Source organism: Ornithodoros turicata, chromosome 7 (genome assembly GCF_037126465.1).
Source record: "Ornithodoros turicata isolate Travis chromosome 7, ASM3712646v1, whole genome shotgun sequence".
In the NCBI taxonomy this organism is placed as follows: domain Eukaryota; kingdom Metazoa; phylum Arthropoda; class Arachnida; order Ixodida; family Argasidae; genus Ornithodoros; species Ornithodoros turicata.
The window spans coordinates 14,782,537-14,805,664 of record NC_088207.1 but is presented as its reverse complement, the minus strand read 5'-3'; the positions used below and the strand labels follow the sequence as shown (position 1 = coordinate 14,805,664).

General features: G+C 45.7%; 1 protein-coding gene across 2 annotated transcripts in view; it reads right to left on the bottom strand.

Moving 5' to 3' along the window:
- Positions 1 to 509: 509 nt before the first annotated feature.
- The window catches only part of LOC135400237 (sine oculis-binding protein homolog), a 162,536-nt gene continuing 139,917 nt past the window's right edge, over positions 510 to 23,128 (bottom strand). The window contains exons 1-2 of one of the 2 annotated variants that reach the window (XM_064632012.1): positions 10,567 to 10,864; positions 510 to 2,506 (exon numbers count right to left, since the gene is read on the bottom strand). In XM_064632012.1, coding sequence (XP_064488082.1) covers positions 939 to 2,506; positions 10,567 to 10,639 — 1,641 coding nt within the window. In that variant the 5' untranslated portion in view covers positions 10,640 to 10,864 and the 3' untranslated portion in view covers positions 510 to 938. Of the gene's footprint in view, positions 2,507 to 10,566; positions 10,865 to 23,128 lie in introns of those variants that run through there. The other variant, XM_064632011.1, reaches the window with a different exon arrangement.

Genomic DNA, 23,128 nt, shown 5'->3' with positions numbered 1-23,128 from the left:
CCAGCGGCATTTTGAAGCAGATAATGCACGTCTGTTGTTTACTTTCGGTAAAAAAGACAGGAAGTTGACGAAAAAAGTGAGTGCGCACCAGCGCCCCTCTGCAAATAACCCTCCGTAATCCGGGAATCCGATCACTCCAAAAGGCAAGGAGGGGACTATACAGCTGTGCGAATAGTCAAACCCGAAGCGAATGGTTAGATATAACCGAATCGCATACAGCCATGCACGCGTGATACGCACAACAGGTATTCATATGAAACAGCGCACACATTTCCTTATACCTGCTTTTGTGGCGCCTTCGGGATTACGCGTGCAGCTTCAGATCCCTTCGAAATATCTGACTTGAACAAGACATTGCTTTGATTCCAAATTCGAATACGGTACTTCAGAATGCCTGAGCATTCGAGTGGAATACACAATTATTCACTTCGGCAGTCGGAAATCGGAATATTCACACAGTTCTAGAGGGGACCTCTTAACATGTCAACGAATTCAATACAATGACTGCGTTTTTTTTTTTTCGTCAACTACCTTTATTGTTTCGTCGTTGCTTCGACGACGGGGTATTTAAACGTTGTTTGTGTCTCTCACATGAACGTACCTTCCTCGTTTCAATGTAATGTCACTTTTCTGTACAGTACTAATACACACATAGGACAATGTGAGATCTTATAATACACCAGCATCTATGAGCTGCACAGCGCAAACCGCGCCTGAGTATATCTATCAGTTATCAACAGTCCGAGCTGGAGGCAATAACTGCTCAAAAAAACGCTCAAGCATGCCTTCTTGCATGGGCCCGAATTCTATCGCAATCATTCCACTGCTGTTGACGCTTTTCTTACAAACGTATTCACATACTACACCCTAACAACGTATCGTTTACTGATAACATCTATTATATATATATATATATATATCTATACTGAGCACGATTGTTAATGGCGCGAGCACTTCCGTTTTGCGTCACGTCTGATGTCCGAAGCAGTAACGTCCGTCCGCTTTTTTTCCCTGGACTCCGCAGAGCACGAGTCTTGACCCAGATGACCAGGAATTCGAACAGTCTTGCTGATCCTGACTTGCAGAGAGCCCAAACTGGTGACGCTTCGACTAGCTTTGATGCCAACGAGAGAGCGTTCGGTCGCGCAGTCTTCATCCTCGGTGTCCACAGAATCGCGCATGTCGTCGTCCTCCACGAGTGCTCTTCGACGACGGCGCCTGTAGACTTCGATCCCTTTCCCCTCGGTGGCGTCCGCTTCCGCCTTCGAAGCATTATCGCCCGTTTCGGCTGGACAGGACGTAGACCGTCCATGCGCGGCGGACGACTGCGGTGACAGCGAGCTTTCCTTCCGAACTGGTATAGGAATCGGTATTGGGATCGGAACGGGTATAGGGAGGAATATTGGGTAAGGTACCATAACCGTAGCTGGAGGCAGGAGAGAGTTGTGAGGTGGTAACGGAAGGTGTGGTCTCTGCGGTGGGAATGGGGGATGTGGAATGCACGGGGGCGGGTAGGGAAATGGCGGCGGAGGGACGCCCGAACGAACAGCGTTCTGGTGCTGCATCCGCAGAAGGGATTCCAGGTGCTGAGGAGTTGGAACTTGCAGCATAGGGTGAGGAGGTAGGAAAGGTGGCCGTAAGTTACTGTCCGGTCCACCAAGCGGACCACTGTGCGGGGGAACCGAGCTCGGCATGACCCGTGTCAGGGGAGGCATCGGTGGCTGCTGGGCAGGGGGGCTACCCCTATGTCCGTTCAGTATCGCTTGACTATGTGATCCCGTCGAACCCGAACTGCTGCTTAACGGCGTACTGCTCGTACTCGTTGGTGAGCGGAGCAGGCTGGTTTGGTGCTGGGGCACTGAGAGCGACCCAGAGCCCAGCGTGTGGCTGTTTTCTTGTTGTGCTGGAGTGACGTCTGCTTTAGAGCTGCGCAGTGATCGAGAGAACCGTCTTCTCTCTGTGCGTTGTCGAGGTGGTTTTGAGCGCTTCGTGAGGTTGACGGGGTCCGCATGCACTGGCTCCACAGGAACCGGAGAAGGAGATTTTTTCTGAAGCGGCATTTCATCATCCGTATCTTCTCTCTCGGGAGTCGCGTTGCCGTTGGCTTCGATAGGAGATGTGGCCGCCTTGCAGTCTCGAAGCCACAGCTCTGGAGTGATCAGGTTAATTCCAGACGCTTTGGCTTCTTGTAGATGGGGGTGCATCTGAAGATGAGCTTGAGTTTCTCGACAGAAGATGTTCATCTTGTACTGGTTGAGGCACTTGTCGCTGCAGAACTGAAGTTGTTGTTCGCCATCCTGAAAGTCGACGTAGTTGACAGTATGGCGGACGTGCTTGCACCAGTCACACACCTTGTTCTTCTTGAAGGATGCTCTTCGACATTGCGTGAAACACAGTTCAGAACAAAAAGCTTTACTTCCAGTGGCAGTCCTAAGTGTGAACAGCTTCATTCCAACCTTTTGGCACCATGCGCACAAGATGCAGTTCGGAGGCAGGTTAGACGTATCTGAAACAGAAAAAGAGCACGACTTAAGAGTATGTTACCATATGGACGTCCACCTTCCCCTTCTATCCATGAACGATATCATGATCGTTAGCTGCACTGGTTCTCTCAAATATTCCTCAATATGCAGGTCATCAGAACTGAAATGAGATTTTAAAATCGCTGAAAAGAAGATTACTGACACAGTAGTGTATACTATTCAAGGTATATCTAAACAGGTAGCGTAACCCCCATAGGCCCCTGCGTCTTCAGAATGACGCCATGATAGAGACCGTCAGCGCCATCCATCCGTTGCGCGGAGTACTACGACTGTAAATAAATGACGTCAGAGATGACGTCATCAGTACGAATAATACGCAGTGCATAATTAGCCATGGCAACGTTTACCTTCGCTCAATTCGTCTGCGTTGTATTCCCTTTCCCTGACCGAACCATACTAATCACCCAGGGCAACAATACCAGACGAGAACAGAGAAAAATAAATCATAGCAGGTTTAACGACAAATATCAATTCGAAATACATACAGTTATCGCAGATTTCGACAACTCCAAACAGAAGGGCATCGTGATGATCATACAGAAATTAGGAAGGCTCACTTAACGTCCATTTCTCACCTAGAGCTGTGCGTACTCGTAGTGATTAGACGTTTGCATTTCTTCAATGAGTGGCCATAATGGGTCCATTGTGAAAAAAAGAAAAAGAACTATGACATCGTTGGTGCACAGCTGATTTCGACTAGCGCTCACGCCATCATGGCAGGTCGCGCCGTAACGACATGTTTTTTTTTTTCGTGGGGCCAGCAACAGGGGATGCATTGTATTCATCTGTTCACACGCGTTATCCCTTTTTTTCGGTACCAGTTTAAATATACCTTGTACTATTTCTTGCTTTACCGATATCTTTCATTTGGTAAGAGTACGCTGTTATGATTTCCGGGCACAATCCCTTAATTTCAGACAGTCCTGGCAAATCAAAACATGGCATCATTGTGGCATCACGTGTGATTACCATGTTAATGTCACGGTATGTACCGTGTTGCCGTTGATTACACGCTTATCATGTGAATGCCTGTTTTTAGGACTGTTTTACGGACATGTGATGCCCATAATAGCGGAACTGCGTTCCATTTTGTGATACATACGCAAGATCAGACGTCGTGTCCCGAACACTTACTTTAGGTCGGATCTCACAAGTGATGCGAACGGCACACACAGACCGGTGTCTACAGATACACACAGACAGAATAACAACCACACACCGTTTCAAACGTAATGCGTATCTTTTTTTTTAAAGTCCTACACAGCTCTCTTGTAAAATAGTCGCAAGGCTGTCGTTTTTGCAGGGGTTTCTTTTGTTTTCTTTCCCTCTTCATCCTTTCATGTGAATTTTTTTGGAATGGGGTAGGGTCCTGCACTCAACGCAGGGAAACATCCCACGTCATCATCATCATCCATTCATCTATGTTTTTGTTGTTGCAGACCCATCATGCGGCAAGGGAAATTCTGCTGGGGAGAATAAATATGTACTATGTAACTACTATATGACAAATTACCCAAAATCCATTAGTTCACTTTTTCGTCGAAGGTTTTCCAGGAGATGCCAGATATGAGAACTGGACGCAGTCAATACTTGCAGCCACAGTATTTTCTCGATATCCTGAAAACACGCGCTTTGATGTTTCCATCGCCCAATTTTGGCATGTATAAATGAGCTGGCACGGCACGGACACCACTTTCGCCATCGGCGGTTCATCTGGTGGTGGTGGCGAAGATGGAGCTGCTGGACGTCGTCGGGCACGCTCAGGCCGGCGGGCAACGTCGCGGTTATCGCGTGGGGGATCGTGGCCTATCAGGAGGTGGTGATGAAACTGCACGCAATCTGGTGCTGGGGTGATCAAGGAGCTCGCCGTTGTCGGCCTCACAGAGGTGGGCCACGTCACGACTAACGCTGTGGAGGAATGTGCGTCCCGGGAAGTGCGGCGACATATGTTGGACAGCGTCTGAGCAAAATACAGAAAACCCCCAGACAGCACAACCGGCACCGAGCTCGTCTGGCCAGCAGTGCTGCGCCTAATCCAATCAGCAGCATCGCTCCATATCACGTGGCCCTCCGACCGATGTCTAGTGCGCGTTTTTTTTTTTTTTTTTTTTTCCCCCTGCGCTCGAGACGGGCTCGTTTTGGTTTCGGCTCATGCGATTGATATGCACGTCAAAAGAACAACAGGTGGTCGGAATTTTCCGCAGTCCTGCCCCTGCCGCACGTGTATGCACGTGTAGCATGTAGCCACGCAAATGTGGGCGGAATCAGATTGGAATTATTATTATTTATTACTGTGTTTGTTTTTTCTTCTGCTCTACGTACGTGTGTAAAATAAGATCTTCCAGTGAGTATCGTAGAGGTTGAAGAAGAAGGAGAAGAAGGGGGGGGGGGATATTAATGCAAAGAACAAAAAGACAAGGGAAAGGTTAGCCATGATGTAGGCTTGTTATTCCAAAAAGCTAACAAACAAACAAACAAAAGGTGGAAAAGGGTGGAATAAAACGGGGAACCAGTATTCAGGCTTCCTAGATTAAACACTTTTCGGGCACGTTCTCCAGGGGAACACTGGGTTAGTCTTCTGCTGCACCTTTACCGAACCAGTTGCACACTACAAGTATAAGGTTGACCACCACTCCCTCCCTACCACACACATACACACACACAGAGTGTACCACGTAAAGTGAGCCATTAAAAAAAAACACTAGCACACCATATGCGAAGTATACTTTCTGTATATTATTTGCAGCAGTATAGTCTCGCGTAAATTGCGGTATTTTGTAGTGCTCCAGTTAATTAGGTAATTGAGATTAATTAGGAAATATCCAAATATTCATACAGGGTATTCTTTATACGCCACACATTTTTCGAAAAAAGCCACGAAGCAGCATGAACGCCGTTTTGCGTCACGTTAACTGGTGAGTCAAAAGCACCTTGCTGCTCCTTGGAGCGATGGTTTTGTCCTCGGTTCCCCCAACTCGGAGGGGAACATTCGCGCCTACTCTGGTTCTGCCGATGAAACAATTTTTGCACCTTCCTGGAGCAAAGGTTTGAAAGTGGGACACAGCCAGAGAAAGAAGAAAAAGATTTCGGCCCTCAGCGCTCTACTCTACAACTTTCTAATTAATACGACCGACCGATGTTTACAAATGAACGAAATTAATTATGAAAGCTCATTAATGCTGGCGCTGGTTGTTAACACAATATTACGTCAAAGTAGGTCATGCTGCAAATATGCAGCGCAGTTCTCGAAGTGAAAAATAAACCACGAATTTAAGAAACTTTTGCCAGACTCCTCGTGCTGCACATTATATATATATATCTATACATACGGATAGATACTGATGAAATACGATGATGTGCATTGATAAGGTATCGATACTCGCGGACATACAAGGGTAACGTTCGAAAAAATAAAATACGATAATAACGCAATAATGTTCCATAAACAGGGAGAAGTCATGACGGAATAAAGAAATACGTCGGCGCATTTGTTTATTTCGTCGTTACAATAATCATTCCAGATCAATCATACAAGTCGGGCAGTCATACCTGTTGTAGCCTATAAGAAGATAGAAAATACGTGTTTATAAAATTAGTCCCTCCCCAGAAAGGCAAATAACTTGGCATACGCTGTCCTCCGCCTTTCCGTTGTAGCGTAGAATGAAAAGAAACATGGCTGGCGTCGACAGAATGTCAAAAACCAGAGAATTTTGTGGCTTCTACGTTCAACACAGCCTCTGTGAACAGATCGGTAAGCAATTTTAACTACGTAGTTTGAACTACGGGACCTCTGCATGAAATGATATGTATGGCTTTGCAATTCAATCAATAAAAACCTTGAACCTTGAATTTTTCCTATTCTTATACATGCTCCTTATAAGGCATCCCCGAATTGAAAGCAGGAATACAGCTGAATCCAGCACTAGGAGAGGCATCAAAATGACAAAAAATAATAATAATGAAGCATCCCAATTTTTTTTTTATAATTGATGACGTTTAGTGCGGAGTCTGCACTTCGTCACGTGAGACACAACGAAGTGCACAGCAAACAAGAGGGAGAATATGAGGCCGTTATTTAAAAAAAAGCTTTATTGTAACCTGATAAGTGCGGATTCTGTTTCGAGAGATCGCCACAGATTAAACGTGCTTTGAGATGCTTCACTCCCTGTAGTTTTTGTACTTTAATTACTAGACTGGAAACGAACAAAACAAACGTTTTAGGCTAGACTAGCCGCAACTTGATTTGCAAATTAAAAGTGATTCGTATACTTTTCATATTTGCCTTATCGTTTCCTGGTACGCACAGAGTTATAGCATGCTCACTGTAAAGCGAACAATCCTTCGCAACCTACGGATTTTGATCCACATTGCGTTTTGCGTAACCCTACAGATGACACTTGAGCTTAGGTCGCAGACACACCGACAGGCAGATCGCTCGGAAATAGCACGCCACTATAACACCGCCATCACCACTACCAAGAGCTAAAAGCAGTAATAGAGGATGCGTGGGAGTCCATCGGTACCGACGGCACACACAACCTAACTAAGAGTGTTCAATGGCGCCTCCTCGATTTTATGGCTGGTACGATTTTATTGCTGCTTGATTTTATTGCTGCCCTACAAGGTATTAAGTGAGGTTGGGTTGATGTTTGTCTTTTTTCCCCTCGAATATTGTTTTTGTTTATGTGTTACAGGATGCATTTATATAAAACGTAAACACCCGTATATTTTTACACCAGGTGAAAATGAAAAAAAGAAAAAGAAAAGTGCGAAGAAACATTTGTAATGCAAGCATGTGGAAGGAAACAGCACCTTTGCTGCTGTGGTTTTCAGCAATGTTGGATTCAATCGAACGCTTTGACAACGTGAATGTGGGACAAGGGATGCTATTCCTCCATTTTCTGCCGTTTGTCTCACGTTTCTTTTTTATTTTATTGCGTGTTAACGCCGCGAGGCAACTGTGGCTATGAGCGGCGTACAGACGTGGACAGACGAAGAAAGGACAGCAGGAAGGAGCGGGAGACAGAGGGGGTTAGTATGCGTCCTGGGCCGACTTCATGCGGAACTGTGCCGACATTCGTCATCTCACGTTTGGAACCCTGTTTATGTTGCATAGATGCAGAACCCTGCGCGAGACCCGTAGCTATAGCGTAGCCTTTCCTTTCAATAAATATATATCCCCCCGTAGCTATATAAAATATGGGAACCTGAACGTGGTAGAAAATCCTCGGCTTTTGGAAAAGAAGAGAACGCTGAACATGAGGGAACTGATGTTCTTAGGCTGGAACAACGTAGAAGGGACAATCACATACAAGGCCTCAAGTTGCCTAAGAAATTAATACTGCAGAGAGAAAATTACAACGAACTCGTTGGCCACTGGTACTCGAGTACAAGTTACGGAATTTGATTATCGCGGTTGTAGAAAAGGCACCTGCCGTGGGTTTCGAACTCACATCCTCTGATTGCCGGACCGAGATGCTACCAGTTACCAAAAGGCTAACTACCATAACTTCAACATACCAGGTCACGCTACAGAACACGAGGACAAGTGTATGTCCTCGTGTTTTGTAGCGTGTGGTAGCTAGCTTGGTGTAATTGGTAGCATCTCTGATTGGCAGTCAGAGGGTGTGCACGAGTTCGAATCCCACTGCTTGTGCCTTTTCTTCAACTGCCATCATTCAATTCAAGTACGCGACTGGCCGTAGTGAGGATTATGGTGTGTTTGACCTTCTCTGTTTAATTGCTTCTTCCCCTAAATCGTTACAAGTTACGGGCCAATCTTTATTATGTCACAGTTGTTCGCTTTCAAAAGTAAGTATCTATAATTAAACATAACAATAATAACCTTTACGTGAAATTAATGACTTCAAAGCTTTCTACAGCTTCAGAAAGATAAAAATTCCTACAACTGGCGATTATCAGCAAATACATATGTTACGGTAGGGATAAGTGGGAATAAAATTGGATGTTTGCAAAATGTAGCGTACATGTGTTCATGCGGAACGCACAACGCTCGTCTTGTGCATCGGCGGCTTCCTAATTAAGTACGCAAAATATCAGAGACAGACATCATACGAATTTGTCAATTATCACATTCGCAAAAATTCGAGCAACTGACATCAGAATGAGGGGGGGGGGGGGATATGTTTAATGCAAAGTAAGAAGGAAAGGGAAAGGTTAGCCACGGTGTGGGCTTGCTATTCCCTAATGCTTTCAAGCAAACAGAAGAAAACAGCTGGGGTACAGAAAATTATAAAAAAATACAGAAGTAACAGCTCCTTCACTAATCGTTGCGCATCAGAGAATGCCCAGGAGTTCAGAATGAGGCTAACTACGAATGCATATTATTTCTGGAACGAAAACTTTGCAAATGTAAAAAAAAAAAAAAAATGTATAGGTCAACTGATCTGGGAAAGCAAGCAGTTGGTTATTTTGACAGCCTGCTTGAAGTGCACCTTAACATTCAGCGTCATTGCCCTGTATGTGCTGAGGTACCAAATGGTGGGCGCAAGAAAGAAAAACGACGAAACATTTGGAAAATAAAACACAGAAACAAACACAGAAACAAAACTCAGTACGTGACGCTGTCGAAAAAAAAAGAAAAACATATAATAGGTAAATATTTCCTATCGTCCGTCTCTTTTCTTCACGCAAGACACGTACCACAAAATTACGAAACTCAATAATGGCGGAAGTTGACTGAATTTTCTGCACATTCACCTAGTTTTTCTAATGGTCCAAAATAAGGTTTATCTACGTACCGTCGCTACAGAAAATACGACTGTGTTAACGATAAGACTGTGTTAACGTCCCCATATCATTGCAATGTGTTCCAAAGTGGAATATACACTGTAATATTTCTATGTTATATACATGGGTTATTTCGAGGAGCCGGTTCCTTTCATGCGCGAGCCAATATGTCCATATTTTTCTCTTTCTAAGCCTCACCTAACCTAACCTAACAATGTGTCTGCGTTCTATTGCTAGCTCAGCTGTTACTGTGTCACTCATCTTCTCGTCGGCCACGCTCACGCTTCGAGTTTTAGGAGAACGCTGAAGTTTCTCGATAACGTTTCCGAAAACATTATAAGCTAATCGCTTGATTCCTTTGAAATGGCTGACATCACGTAGCTGATATCTGATTGGCTGACAGCGATCCAGAGTGCGGAGTACGTTCTACGTCTTTGAAATTTCCTTTGCGATACAGCTCTCGATTACAGAATTTCGTCCTACATCTAGAGTGAGGTACTTATAGTATGAAAAACAATATTTAAAAATGTAAAATATATTGCCTATATACCGCGCATTGTGTTATATACCCAGACACGTAGATTAAAGGTCGCATTCACCCCCTCCCATTGCACACAATACGGTTATAACACGAGCTTTTCTCCATATTTTTTTTTACTCTCGACTTATGATTGATTGATTGATTTATTATTTAAAAGAAAACCAGGGAGAAATTGAACTTGTCTCCTGACTAGTTCTGCTACTCCCAAAACAAAACAACAACCTACAAACAACCAAAACCAAACAAAGTACATTCCCCATCCCCAACAATTAGTGTGTTAGTACACTAGGTGCAAGTGAATAAATATCACTAGAACATGCAGAGAAACAGATACACACTAATGCAAAGATACACACTACAAATACACACTACAAAGATACACACTGATAGAGGCACTCGCACAAAATCCTAAAATATGAGTTCCATGCCGCAGCTCACAAGGAGCGCAGCTCTCGACTTATCAGTACACATGTTATTACCGGGATACGCGCATGTTGCGCGTATATTATAGTTCCATGCACCTTTGATATATAAGGTGATATATATGGTGAATATATGGTTCGAGGTCTGAAATATACATATACCTTGATGACAAATACCAAATGACAGAACTGCGGGGTCTGATTCGGACAAACGGCGATAATATGATATCTGCGGTTACCAAGCACGCGAAAGTATCGCCCGAACACCCGTAGAAAAAGTGCGAAAAGTACGCTGTGATGGAAGCTTTACCGTAATTCGCAGAATGTTCCCAACGGAAGTGCGGCCTCCACAAAGATCCAGGGGCGTCCGGTAGAACCGGCATGACGGCATCGATGCGAAGTCCGGAGTCGTCAGGAAGAGCACGCGCTCACGAACACCAGACCCAGAGTCGGCAGTTCCACATGCGCCGGCAATCGGACAGTGAGTGGTCACACGAATATACCGATCGGGCTACTCCCACCGTTTAAAAGGAGGCGTGCGCTTCAGTCGGAAAGACGAGGCTTAAGTAGAAAAAAAAAAAAGAAAAAAAAAGAATACCGCTCTTCCATATGCCTTTCCTTCTCCCCACACATTTTTTAGCAGTCTGCAATTGTAGAAACAGAGACCAAGCGGCGGCGTCGCCCCTCAGGCTTGGCTGTAGCACTCCCAAACCGACGGGGGTAGGGGGCGCCACCCGTAATAAGCCCTAACGAGTCGTCCTTGCCCCCTCGCAATGATACAAACGAAGAGGTGCCGTATTATTAGGGCTCCGCGTATATGTACGGCTGGGAACGCAGATGAAGCGGCCGGAACATAACTCATTCCCAACTGGTCATTCGGACTGTGCGAGAACTATAGGCGGATCGTTAGCGAAATATCACTGCTCGTTGGTGTTATTGCTTCGCCGAGTGTAATGAGTGAATCCGGGTGTACTGGCAGTTAAGTTGGTGTACGATTGTTAGGGTGCAGTCGGCCACTTGGAACAAAATACGTCTAATGACATAATGGAACGACGTTTAACGCGCTGGTTTCGTTGAACGGCCCTTTTCAGTTCGCATTCGACTGTTCAATGCGTTTCTCGTGGTGGGCGTCGCGCGTGACAGACATCTGACATATAGGTGCGGGGGATCATCCCCATATTGGGCTGTTGCGTCGGATTTCGACAACGGCGACAGCAGCCGCTTCGAAGCAGTGCAGTGCGAGAGAAGTAATGTCGACATCGTTGCTCGCGCACATTTCAATTGGGAAGCAACAACAACAACAACAAATAAGTTAATGATAATGAATGGGGAAATTCGCCACTTAAGGTGCGGCCCACTACCCCAAGGCACAATGGGGCAGGATGTGATGTGTCCTGATGATGAGGTGATGAACGATGCTAAATAGGGATAGTCAGTGGAGTAAGTATGACATCACAACGGTAGGCAAAACCACAGCACACAAAAATACACACACAGCACACAGGTACGCAGGCAGATTATAGGGTAGAAAGGAGACCAGTGTCCCGGAGAAACATCTTGAAATACTCAAGAACTTGACGATGGTCAGTCTGGTTAGACCCAGGGCCGAGAATGGTTGCCAATGTGAGTGGTGCGGCCGTGATCGACTGCAGGCGACACTGTAGAGAAGCAAGCTTGGGAAGCAAGCATCCTTATCCCGCATACATTTATCGTACTACAGTATATGAAGCGCCTGGCCAGATATAAGGTATCGCATTTGTGGTGAAACTCAAATGAGTAAATTAACTTCTCCCTGGTTTTCTTTTAAATAATCAATTAATCAATCAATCAAATGAGTAAAATATGCGCGTGATACGGGTTATACCATACGTTTCAGGACGTAACCGACGCTTCCAAGTCGCACATGTCCTCGTAGCATTTCCAGCTACCTCTACCGCTGGGCAATCCTGGTATATGCGTGATTGGTTCGCTTTGTTGCGACCTTAACTTTGCTGCAATATTTATTTCGCTGATTTTTTTTCTTTTTTTGTTACAATTTCTATGTGTAACAACCAGCTTTACAGTTCCACCTTTTAGCTAATATGCCTTCTGGAATATGCCTTCTATGCTAATTTCACAGCGACAGTGTACCGCTTATAGCAAAAGAAAAAAAGCGATCTAGAACATCGACACAATATAGAGTAATGGGATTTTTAGCATTCCTGTATTTTACGAAACAAATATGCAGGATCAAAAGTTTAACATAATATTTAGTACTCCATGCATGATTGACAGAATTTTGGACGTCCAGCGTACAAAGGGGTGCTTTTCCAAAGTGACAGAAATAAAATAATTTGGGAAACCCGGTTTATGCATCGTAGCACTCTAGTGTGACGTAACAGCGCACGTACATTGGTTCCGCCATGAACGCTAATTGGGAAAAGTTGCCCGCTCTTAGCTGCGGTGTGCGCCAATTAATAATACTACAGTGTCAATAATAGTACTCTAATAAGAAGAGATTTGAGCCGGTTTTACGGTAAGCAAATGGAAAACCAAAACATGGACGGCTGCCATATGCTTGAAAGCTGCATACTGAGCTAAAGTAAATATAATACTGTAAAAATAATTGTGTGCTAAGTATTAAAACGTTGATATGGAAAACCTAGGAATATACGCCCTGTTGGCCACTTCATGCACATCGACGACCCGTATGCTGGCTGGGGTCGATTTATGTTACGAATATTTCGTAATGCATGAATCTGTTACACGCTATTATGCAGGTAGATTTACAGGGGGACCCTAACAGTTTGACTCCGATATGTATACCGTCTGTATCTAGCCACCGGGAAGTGCTCGAACGTCGCATTGCAGACTTGCTGAGTAATGGCCTTTACCTTGCTCTTTTTGTCCAGGGATGGACCCGCTTACTTATAATAGCTCGCAAACTTGGGGCCGACCTAGAGGTGCACGAAGTATGCCCTAATTGTGTTAACACATCCTTCACGTGTTAATGCATCCGCTCCTCCTTCCATTCAGTGTATCACACACAGAGCGCCAGCCTCAAAACTACACGGACAGAAGCAATGCATGTGTCGCTTTCCGAGCAACACTTCGCCGAGAGGTGATGTCGGTCTTCGCGACCTGGTATTTTACAAAACGATATTCGCTACGAGATCGACCTATAGGGGGCGACACTGTCACCATTCTAGTGTGGATAACACGTGGGCCGATGTTCGGATTTGATGGTTCTTTTTTCGTAATTCTTGTGTATATTCGCCGGAAGATCACTTGTGCCGCGATGGTACGACACTATTCGGTTCCCCCTACGGCACTGAACGCGGAATAAACGTGTAAAAGCAGACGACGCGTCCACACTGCGATAGTTCTCTGTTCTCCGCAGCGCGCCGACACCGTTCGATCTCGGAGCGAATAGCGTAGTGGTCAAAGGGGTGAAGGGAGGAGGAAGATATGCCCGGCCTGTGCCACAAGATTTCAAAACTTCGGGTTAGTACGTTAACACGCCTCGTATGAATCGTCTTCAACACACAGAATACCACAGTTAGCAAAACCTCGTCCTGAAACGTCGTCCAATACATCTCGGAGAGGGTCCATAGTGATTGTTCTACTATTGTTATTTAGCGTAAGATAAACGTTTGTTACAGTAAAAAAACCTTCGCATTCGGCACCCCCTACACTCTAAGAAAAAAAGGAGTACTTTTACTCCTTTTGGGGAGTAATTGGATTGCCACAAAAAATAGTCCCTTTCGGGAGTAAATGCACGGGAGTAAATGAATGTCACAGAGTGAAGACCGCATTTCACGCGCTGTTGAAAGAGTCCCAGTTACATAATTGGTGCGCATGCATGAAAATACTTTGAAGCAAACCGTCAACCGTGATATATCGAGCGATATAAAATCTTGCGCCATACTAGGGCACAATTTGCGAAGAAAGATGCGCTAACTGTTTCGTCCTCTGTGTGGCTGGATAATTGCTACGTTGTCTGAGTTACACAGCCTTAGGTCGTTCAAATTGACCAAGGGCACATATTTACGTAGACTGTTGCATTCGGGAGACCATTCGCGAAGTTTAGTGACAATTTGCAGTCCTGGGGAGTAAATGTCGGGACTAAATGTTGGGTTAGAGGACTAAAATGGGGAGTAATTGCAGACTAGGGGAGTAGAAATTGCAATTACTCCCCGTTTTACTCCTTTTTTTCTTAGAGTGTAGGTTCCGATACTTTATCTAATACTCCACGCAGAAGTAATTCATCTCTTATTTGTCACGACCCATGCCCCTCTGACATGTTCGTGATCAAGCCCGTCAATCATGCAACATCCATCAAAACATGACAACAACGCCCTCATACGGGTCGTCGCTTTGGACCACGTCGGAATAATCGTACCCAGCCCGAGAACGTGACAACATTTCCGGCGCCTTGTTTGGGCACGGTTAAGAAAGGGAGAAACCGCCCTTTCCCTCGCAGCGCAGTCGAAACACGCCCACCGAGGTGTATTTATACTGGACCGAAAATAAATCGTTCTCGAGCAATGACACAGTATAATTTCCGATGTGGAAACCGAAAACAACAACATAACATAATGACAGCATCAAAGGGAGTGGGAAAGAGAGGGCATAGGTGTCTATTACCGGGAAACCGAGAGGTCGACCGCTCCTTCCATTTCGATTGCTTACAGGCGACGGTGATATCCGAAAGAAACTCCGAATAAATTCCCTTTAATGACACGCAAGCTAAAAACGAGAGTGAGGGTGGGTTTTAAAAAGAGGTACCGAGTTAAACGAAAAAAAAAGGAGGTCACGACGATCCTCTTTGAAAGTGGCGCCAGGAGCAGTTGAACTACTTGCCGCTAGGTGGACGTTGAGGGAGGCAGCCTCCTTTCTGAAAATTAAGCCCTACACGCCCACTTGCGGCCCATTAGAGGCCGATGCGGGATAGAAGTCACGTGATTTGTGACACTATACATATTGGTGGAGGTTTTGGACGTTGAATGTGTTTCGCTAACGTATAGGTTGGAAGGCACTTTGGATACACCTCGTTAAGCGGGTAGGACGGTTGCAATAGGAAAGTATACAGTGGATGTTGCAATAGGAAAGATACAGTGGATAGGAAAGTATATGAAAGTATATAGTGCACATTGCCGGACGGACATTCGTTGTAAAGAAGACAGTGCAAATAACCAGCTATAAATATTATGCATGGGTTCGCTTCGTACTCGCGTGCCTCGGCAGGCAAACGGACAGGGTGAGGTTATAATGGCCGGCGTTTATTCTAATCGTAGGACTCAGGCTGCTGCACAGAAGTAAGATAGGTAGAACGATAAGGAAACAGTCATTAAGCCACTTCTATGTCACTTCCCACGTGTTACATGGCGTACTTACAGCAGAACCACGACCTACTAGATTATAACGACCATATCGTAGGCACCCCTTCCCAGCGCCGCATTTTTGGAAGGCAGCGGTGGCGCTACTCATCGTCCCAGTTATTGCTTCCCCAAGTCCTACAATACTTTGTACTTCAGCTTACCTTAGTATTCCTGTACAAGCGGTGGATATTCCACAGATGTTTCATTCTGAGGCTGTTAATCATCATCATTCTACGCGTTTTCCTAGGAGGTATTGCTGTCGTCTGCTACGGTAGTCGTACATACGTTTCTGCGCGTTCAGAATTCAAATTTCCGTCGTCCAATCGTGGTGCAGATCTCGCGTGTCGATGAGTAGCGCCCCTAGCGGATCGTGCGGACGGACTCCTCATAGTGGTTGCTGATTATGGCATGGTCGTTATAATCTAGTAGGTCGTGAGCAGAACATGCTATGCATTAGTGATTTTTAGTGCACCGTACGCTACCGCTACGCGTACGTAAGGGATAGCGTCGGTGGTTCTGCGCACGCGCAAAGCATAAAGAGAGCTTCGAGCAGTGCGCAGGGACAAGACGCTATCCCTTACGTACTAAAGGCGATAGCCCCGTACGATACACTAAAACTCGCCGTTTTTCAAAACAAATACATACAGGCGCTGCTTAACAGCGCCATAATAGTAGTTACGAGTGTGATTAGATTGCAGCGTGTTTACGATAACGGTTCCGAAAACGTTATTACCCTTTGGAGTGACTCACATCACATTGCCAACCTTTCGACAGCTTTATCGAATCCAAGTTCCGAGTAATAGGGAACCCAACGAATCATGTTCCCGCCCATAACAGCCCCGAAAAAGGGAAATGAGTCATGATTCGGGAAACATTTCGGTGACTACTCATCTGCGTGGTTGATCTGACGGCGCGAAAATTCACCGGTAAAGCGCACACGACTCAGACCAGCGTGGCCTAGAGCGCTATTTCTCGTGAATCTTTTACACAATATGTACTACCGTTTCGGCATTAAAATACGCTTCGGTGACATTAAATACATTTTTCCTGTTTCATGCGCCTAGGGTGAATGTTGGTATTGGCTATCTTGCTTTCAAACTTTTCGGGTGACGCAGACACACGCGAAAGGCTACCAGGGGCGGGTCCAGACCATCGGTTTAGGGGGGGGGGGGCGGTTTCTTTGTCGGAGCGCGTAGTGGGGGAGGGGAGAGAGTGAAGTCCAATGTATAAACTGACGTTTTGGGGGACGATTCCCCCCCCCCCCCCTTGGATCACCACTGAAGGCTTCCGATAGATCCCGAATGAGTGGGAGCGCAATAACCTTTCGCACACGAAAGCCGGAGCATGCGCAGTAGCGGCGGCACTCAGTTGGAGACGTATCGGTACTAACAGAAGGGGCAACTCAAACTCCCGAATAGAGAGATTAGTTAGTTTCAGAAAATCGTAAACGCCCTCCCATTTCGACTCCGTATCGCTGTCAGTCAGTCAGGTATGAGCAAGCGATGTCAGCCACTCCAAAAGAATCAGGCGATTGGCTTATCATGTTTTCGGAAACGTTATCGTGAAACTTCTATGTTCTCCTAAAATTCCCTAATTAGGACACTTCCTCCGAACGAAACGACCGACTCGAGCGCCACGCATGCGCTATACGAATCGGTGAGTCGTATAGGACGCGCGATTTCGATTTCTTTGGCGAGGGCGTCCGGGGCGGCTGCCCCTCTCGCACCCCCCCCCCCCCCCCAATCACTACGGCTCTGGCGCTCTATATGAAATTCAACTACAAATAATTCGCTGTACGAATCATAAGGAAGCATGTAGCAGCGTTCTTTTTTTCAAGCTTTGATTTTGGTCCTGACAGTCGCTTTAAGCTTAGAAACTTATATCCAGCTCGAAGGTATGAAATATTTTCCCTCTTTTCGTGCACTACATTAATTTTTAGCTTAACTATTTAGCAACTACCGCAGATGTCGTCAGTCCGTGGGTTCGCTATGCGAATTCGCCAAACACAGCTTCCGTCCTCGACATCCCATTAGCAACATTTTCCCCGTCATCGTTATCGTATTTCCCGGTGCATTTGTCCGGTTCACGAAAATAGCGGTGGCTAGAATGACCAGTGTCCTTATCTGTGGCACGTCTCAGATATCCATTGACGTTCCCGCCAGCTCTGGAAGCATCGCTGGGAAATATTACCCCCGGGGTAGCGTGTACCAACTACTTGGCAGCCCTAAAACTCAGGTTATACCATTCCCTTCCCTTTCACCATGAAAGTAAGAAGAGAATGTCAATCAATATCACCGCTAAAGGCACATATTTTGACGTTCAACTGCGCCTGCTCTGTAGAAGGAACTCCTTTTTAACGTCTACATATTGCATCTAGACGGGCTTGCGTATGCCACGCAGTACAACGAAGTTCTGGGTAGCGGCGACCATAAGTCACACCCGTCACACCGCAGTGGCAAACGGACCAGCAAGGACATAATTACAGGGCAGTCACGGCGTCGTTAAATGCGGGTCATATACTGCACACGAGCTTTCGGAAGGAAGCAAGGCTCCTGGGTGGCTGGTATTACAGCGTTCCTCCTCATTGCAACAGAAATGCCCCGAGTTATGACTGCTTCTAAAGAGCACGTTGTTACTCTACCGCGATGACCGCCCTCCCCCGTTTTCCCTCGGATTACTGCCGATAGAGGGCATCTCGAGCGAACGCGAGCGACGATGTGTGTTTCGGTCCACTTTTTGAGTAAGGCACTAATTTGAGTAAGTATACTCATTTTGCGTGAAAGCAAGAGTCCCGTTACTGAATGAGGGCTTCCCAATCTCTACGCATTTATTTTCTTGTTCTGAACCATTTGTCATTCTACCGACTGACCTGCACGCCTTCGCTTTGTACAATGCGGGCGCCTGGAAGAGTTGCTTGACGGACTCCTTGAGACAACTGCAGGGTTATTGTAACCGGTATGGCGATTATGCAAATACTGTGAAAGCCTTCTTCTTCTGCTTCTCCTTTTTCTTTTTTTGTTAATTCTGTGAAACATATTTTCACGTGTTTTGGGCAAGATGGCGACGAAAAGTGATTCATGGTAGCCTGGACCCGCAATGGTGGTTTGTTGGTGTGGTGTTTACTGCTCGAACAGCTCCTGTCATTGCGTCAGAAAATGTGATACCCCGGAGGGAAAAAATGCAATCGACTATACCGGCATTTCCAGCATGTAACACCATATGCAAGAGCATATTCGGAAGTTTTTCAAAAAATGCGGAACATCTAGAAAAATACTCGGCGGGAGGTTTTCCGCATTTATCGGCCAATTCCAAAAACGCGGAACCCTACACTCTTAAAAACGAACTTCACCGCATAGCACGCTCCTTGCCAACCATAATTTCGAACGATATCGTTATCTGCCCCGATTTGTTTGAAAAGGCGTACGCCTTTTTTGTGACAATTATGAACAGCATAAGTGTCACAAAAATGCGTACGCCTCCCGTTTTCAACAAATCGGGGCAGATAACGATATCATTCGAGATGATGGTTGGCTAGGAGCGTGCTATGCGGTGAAGTAATTTTCTAAGAGTGTATAGTTATGAGCAAATTTTAATTGAGTCGCGAGAAAGCTGCTCAACAGTAACGGTACCTGGCTTGCAAACGGAGACGCCATCTGCACTAATAGTTCGTGTTTTTTCTCTCTCTCTGCTCGCACAATATTAATGCCATACAGATTTGGCACAGAGTAATCCTTTATATTAAACGGCACGAGTTGAAATGATCAAACGCAATACAGGCGTGAGATTGATCCAATATTATGCACACAACTCAAGCTAATGAACGACAGTCATCATTAGAAAAGCATAACGAACAGATAATGGCTAGCATTTCAAACGCCTCATAGAGAAGGCGGACTTAGGAACGATCACAGTGAGAAAAAATACCATTATCAAAAGGAAGGGGGCCAACATCAAACACTTGAGTCAAAATGAAGAAATACAATGTACTTTCACACATACAGCATTCATGAATTTCTTGAAAAACTGAACGATTTGCAAGTATGAATATGGGGTGCGAGTGAGTTCCAGACTTTGGCAGCAAAATATTGCAAAGAGAAAGAACCGTAGCTGGTTCCTATATACTGGGCAAAGTGTAGATCAAAGGCTCCTACACTCTTAAAAATGAACTTCACCGCATAGCACGCTCCTAGCCAACCATCATCTCAAATGATATCGTTATCTGCCCTGATTTGCTGAAAACGGGAGGCGTATGCCTTTTCTGTGACAATTATGAACAGCATAAGTGTCACAGCAAAGGCGTACGCCTCCCGTTTTCAACAAATCAGGGCAGATAACGATATCATTTGAGATGATGGTTGGCTAGGAGCGTGCTATGCGGTGAAGTTCATTTTTAAGAGTGTAGGTTCCTTAATAAAGTTTACATAGGGTATAGAGACAAGGCTGTGTCTCAACCTATATAAAATTGTATACGATCTACACATAAACAATACATGAGCTCATGCTACATTAAAAAGGCGATATGTGAATGTGACACTTTCTCATGGTGACAGCGATGACATAGCGCGAAGCGCATTATTCTGGGCTAGATACACTGGGTGTATCGTGGACCGGTGTATCAGTGCATGTACCTCGATGCCATATAGGGTTCATAACTTTGGGTTTGTGTCATATAGTATACCGTTCTAAGAAGTGATAAAGTTTGACAATCGTGTATATACCTGCATATACTAAAGTATCATGCAATAGAAGATGTTCATCAAACACTAGGCCTAGTAGTTTTACCGATGAGCCAGTGATTTATCCAGACCGCCCCCCCCCCCATATCCCCACTCTTTTGTTTACGGCGTAGCTGTAATGATTATTGACAGAATGACGTAAATGCAGGCTAGCTGGTGGATAAATTCCATGATAGGCAAGCCTGAGCGATGGGCAAGAACACGTAAACAACGTGTTTGTGTTTGTTTACGTGTTCTTGCCCATGGCTCAGGCTGTAATGATTACCTCCCCCTGCACCTTTTTTTTTTTTTTTTTTTGCTACACCCCCATGTTCGCATTTCTGGATGAACTACTGCGATGAACGTTTTACGATGTTTGTGCCAAGGAGTAGAGCAGTGCTATGTGAAAAAATGCGGGTTTGCGCTGACTTAAGTATGACATGGGAAGATTTGGCTGGACTGACGACAAATTGATTGCGCATTAACCATGTTATTAACATTGAAAGAACGCTGTTGGTTTTTCTATACGAGTCCACGATATTATGACTCTGTACAAAAATGGATCTGCGCCATCTGCATACAAAATTACTTGTGTATCTGAGTACGAAACCAGATCATTTATATCAATGAGGAATAAAAACGAACCCAGAATTGATCCCTGCTGGACACCGGATGAAATGACGCCGCCAAGAAATGAAGTCGTCTCCTCGAGTTGTACAAATTGCCTTCGATCTTGCAGGTAACTACGTACAGTAAACAAAGATTGACAAAGCGAACTCCGTAACGCCCCAACTTCACACATAACAATGACTGATCGATAGTGTCAAATGCCTTCCAGAGATCCACAAAAACGTCCATAGTGAAGAATTTTCATTCTATAATAAGTTTAATGAGTCCACTAATAGAAAAGATAGCCGTCTCATTAGATTTGTTTTTACGGGATCCAAACTGATACTCGATACTTTTGAAAAAAAAATCCTCAAGTCTAGTAAGTAGAAGTCGGTCTATGATTTTGTTGACCGTGGGCAAAATGCATATTGGCCTATACTTCTCCGGTTGCAGCCTGCTACCTTATGTGTAAATGGGACAGACCTTGCCGACTTTTAGTTCGTCAGAAAAACGTCCTTCACTCGTTAAAGATACATGAGAGAGGTGCAGATATGAAATGAACGATATTTTTCACAAATGAAACTGATATCTTATCATGTCCCACAGCCTTAGTTTCTGTCTTTAGCCTTCTTATACAAAGGAACCATGGGCGTTCCCAGGATTTTTTCCAAGGGGGGCAAAGCGCTTCCAGGTGGGGGCCAAGAGTGCAAACCCGATGCATAACGAACAGCATGCACCCCTACCACAAAAGCCCTACCACATTTTTTTTTTTTTTTTTCTGGAGGCGCACGTTGCGCACTGTGTGCACTCTTAAAAATGAACTTCACCACATAGCACTCTCCTAGCCATCCATCATCCCGAATGACATCGTTCTCGCCCCTGATTTGTTGAAAACGGGAGGAGGAGCCTATTTTGTGCCGTGCGTAATGGGCACACAATAGGCTCCGCCTCTCGTTTCCAACAAATCAAGGGCGAGAACGTTGTCATTCGGGATGATGGTTGGCTAGGAGAGTGCTATGTGGTGAAGTTCATTTCTAAGAGCGTGGGTGTTCAGAGGTTGCTATCATAACACCTGAGAATAATCATTACGGCCTATGACTAAAGAGCGCACTATTTTCAGCTCCACTTCCAGGGGGGCCACGCCCCCCCCCCCCACTTTGCCCCCTTCTCGGTACGTCCATGCAAAAGGTGTGTATCCGAAAAGGTGTGTATGAGACCGATACGGTAATGTTCGTCACCGCGTCACAGTCAATGAGGCTCGTGCAGATGACGTCCTTCGAGCGCCTTTGAGCCACGTGACTCGGGAAAACACGGGCATGCGTCACAGGCGTGATACTGCGGGCCGAATGGGCCAACAGTGTGTGTTTTTACGATATGCGCTCCTAGTTGCATGCACACTGCAACAACTCACGGCATGCCCTCCTACAGTAACTCCGGTGGGGCGATATGTTTTCCCGAGTCACGTGACCAAACGTGACGTCACTGCACAATCCTCGAGCGAAGTTTCGCTTCCGAGAACAGCTTACTTACAGCTTACTAGTTTTCAAGATTCCCACTCCCTCTGCAGCTGAGCCAGAACGACGTAAGCCGGGCACACGAGTGGGAGCGCAGCGCAAGTGGTTGTCTCCGAGGTCGTCTGCTACGCGTTCGCACCGCAATACGCTCTGCAAATAACCGAGCGTTCTGCGCATATCTCCTCTCCCGGTTACTCCACTCGGGAAGCCCCATTGGCTACGGCGGCGCCCTCCCTCTTCCCTCTCACTGCCTCCTCTCATGCGCAGAGACGCACTTGCACAGCGTATATAGTGAAAAGACCTCGGTAAATACGACGACTTTCGCTTACCAGTGTGAGTGCTGACGTGACCATGTTCCGTGGAACACGTGGTGTTACGCTCCTTACTGTACAAACACGCACGTAGCAAACCAGAAATAGCCATTTGACGAGACGATTCAAATTTCTCCGCGACCTACAGAAGCCATCCCTCCCGCCCGGCGGTCGGACGCCAAGGTCTCTCTACCGCTCCCTGATTGGTCTTATCTGCGCCAAAGGGCGCTCACTGATTGGCCTTGTCCAAGTGACGTTTACAGAGAGGGGATTCCGGAATGCTCTCAACACCCCTCGTCTGCTCTTGCCATGCATTGCATCAAATTGCGTAGAAACAACTCTACTAATTCGAGTCGGATTTTT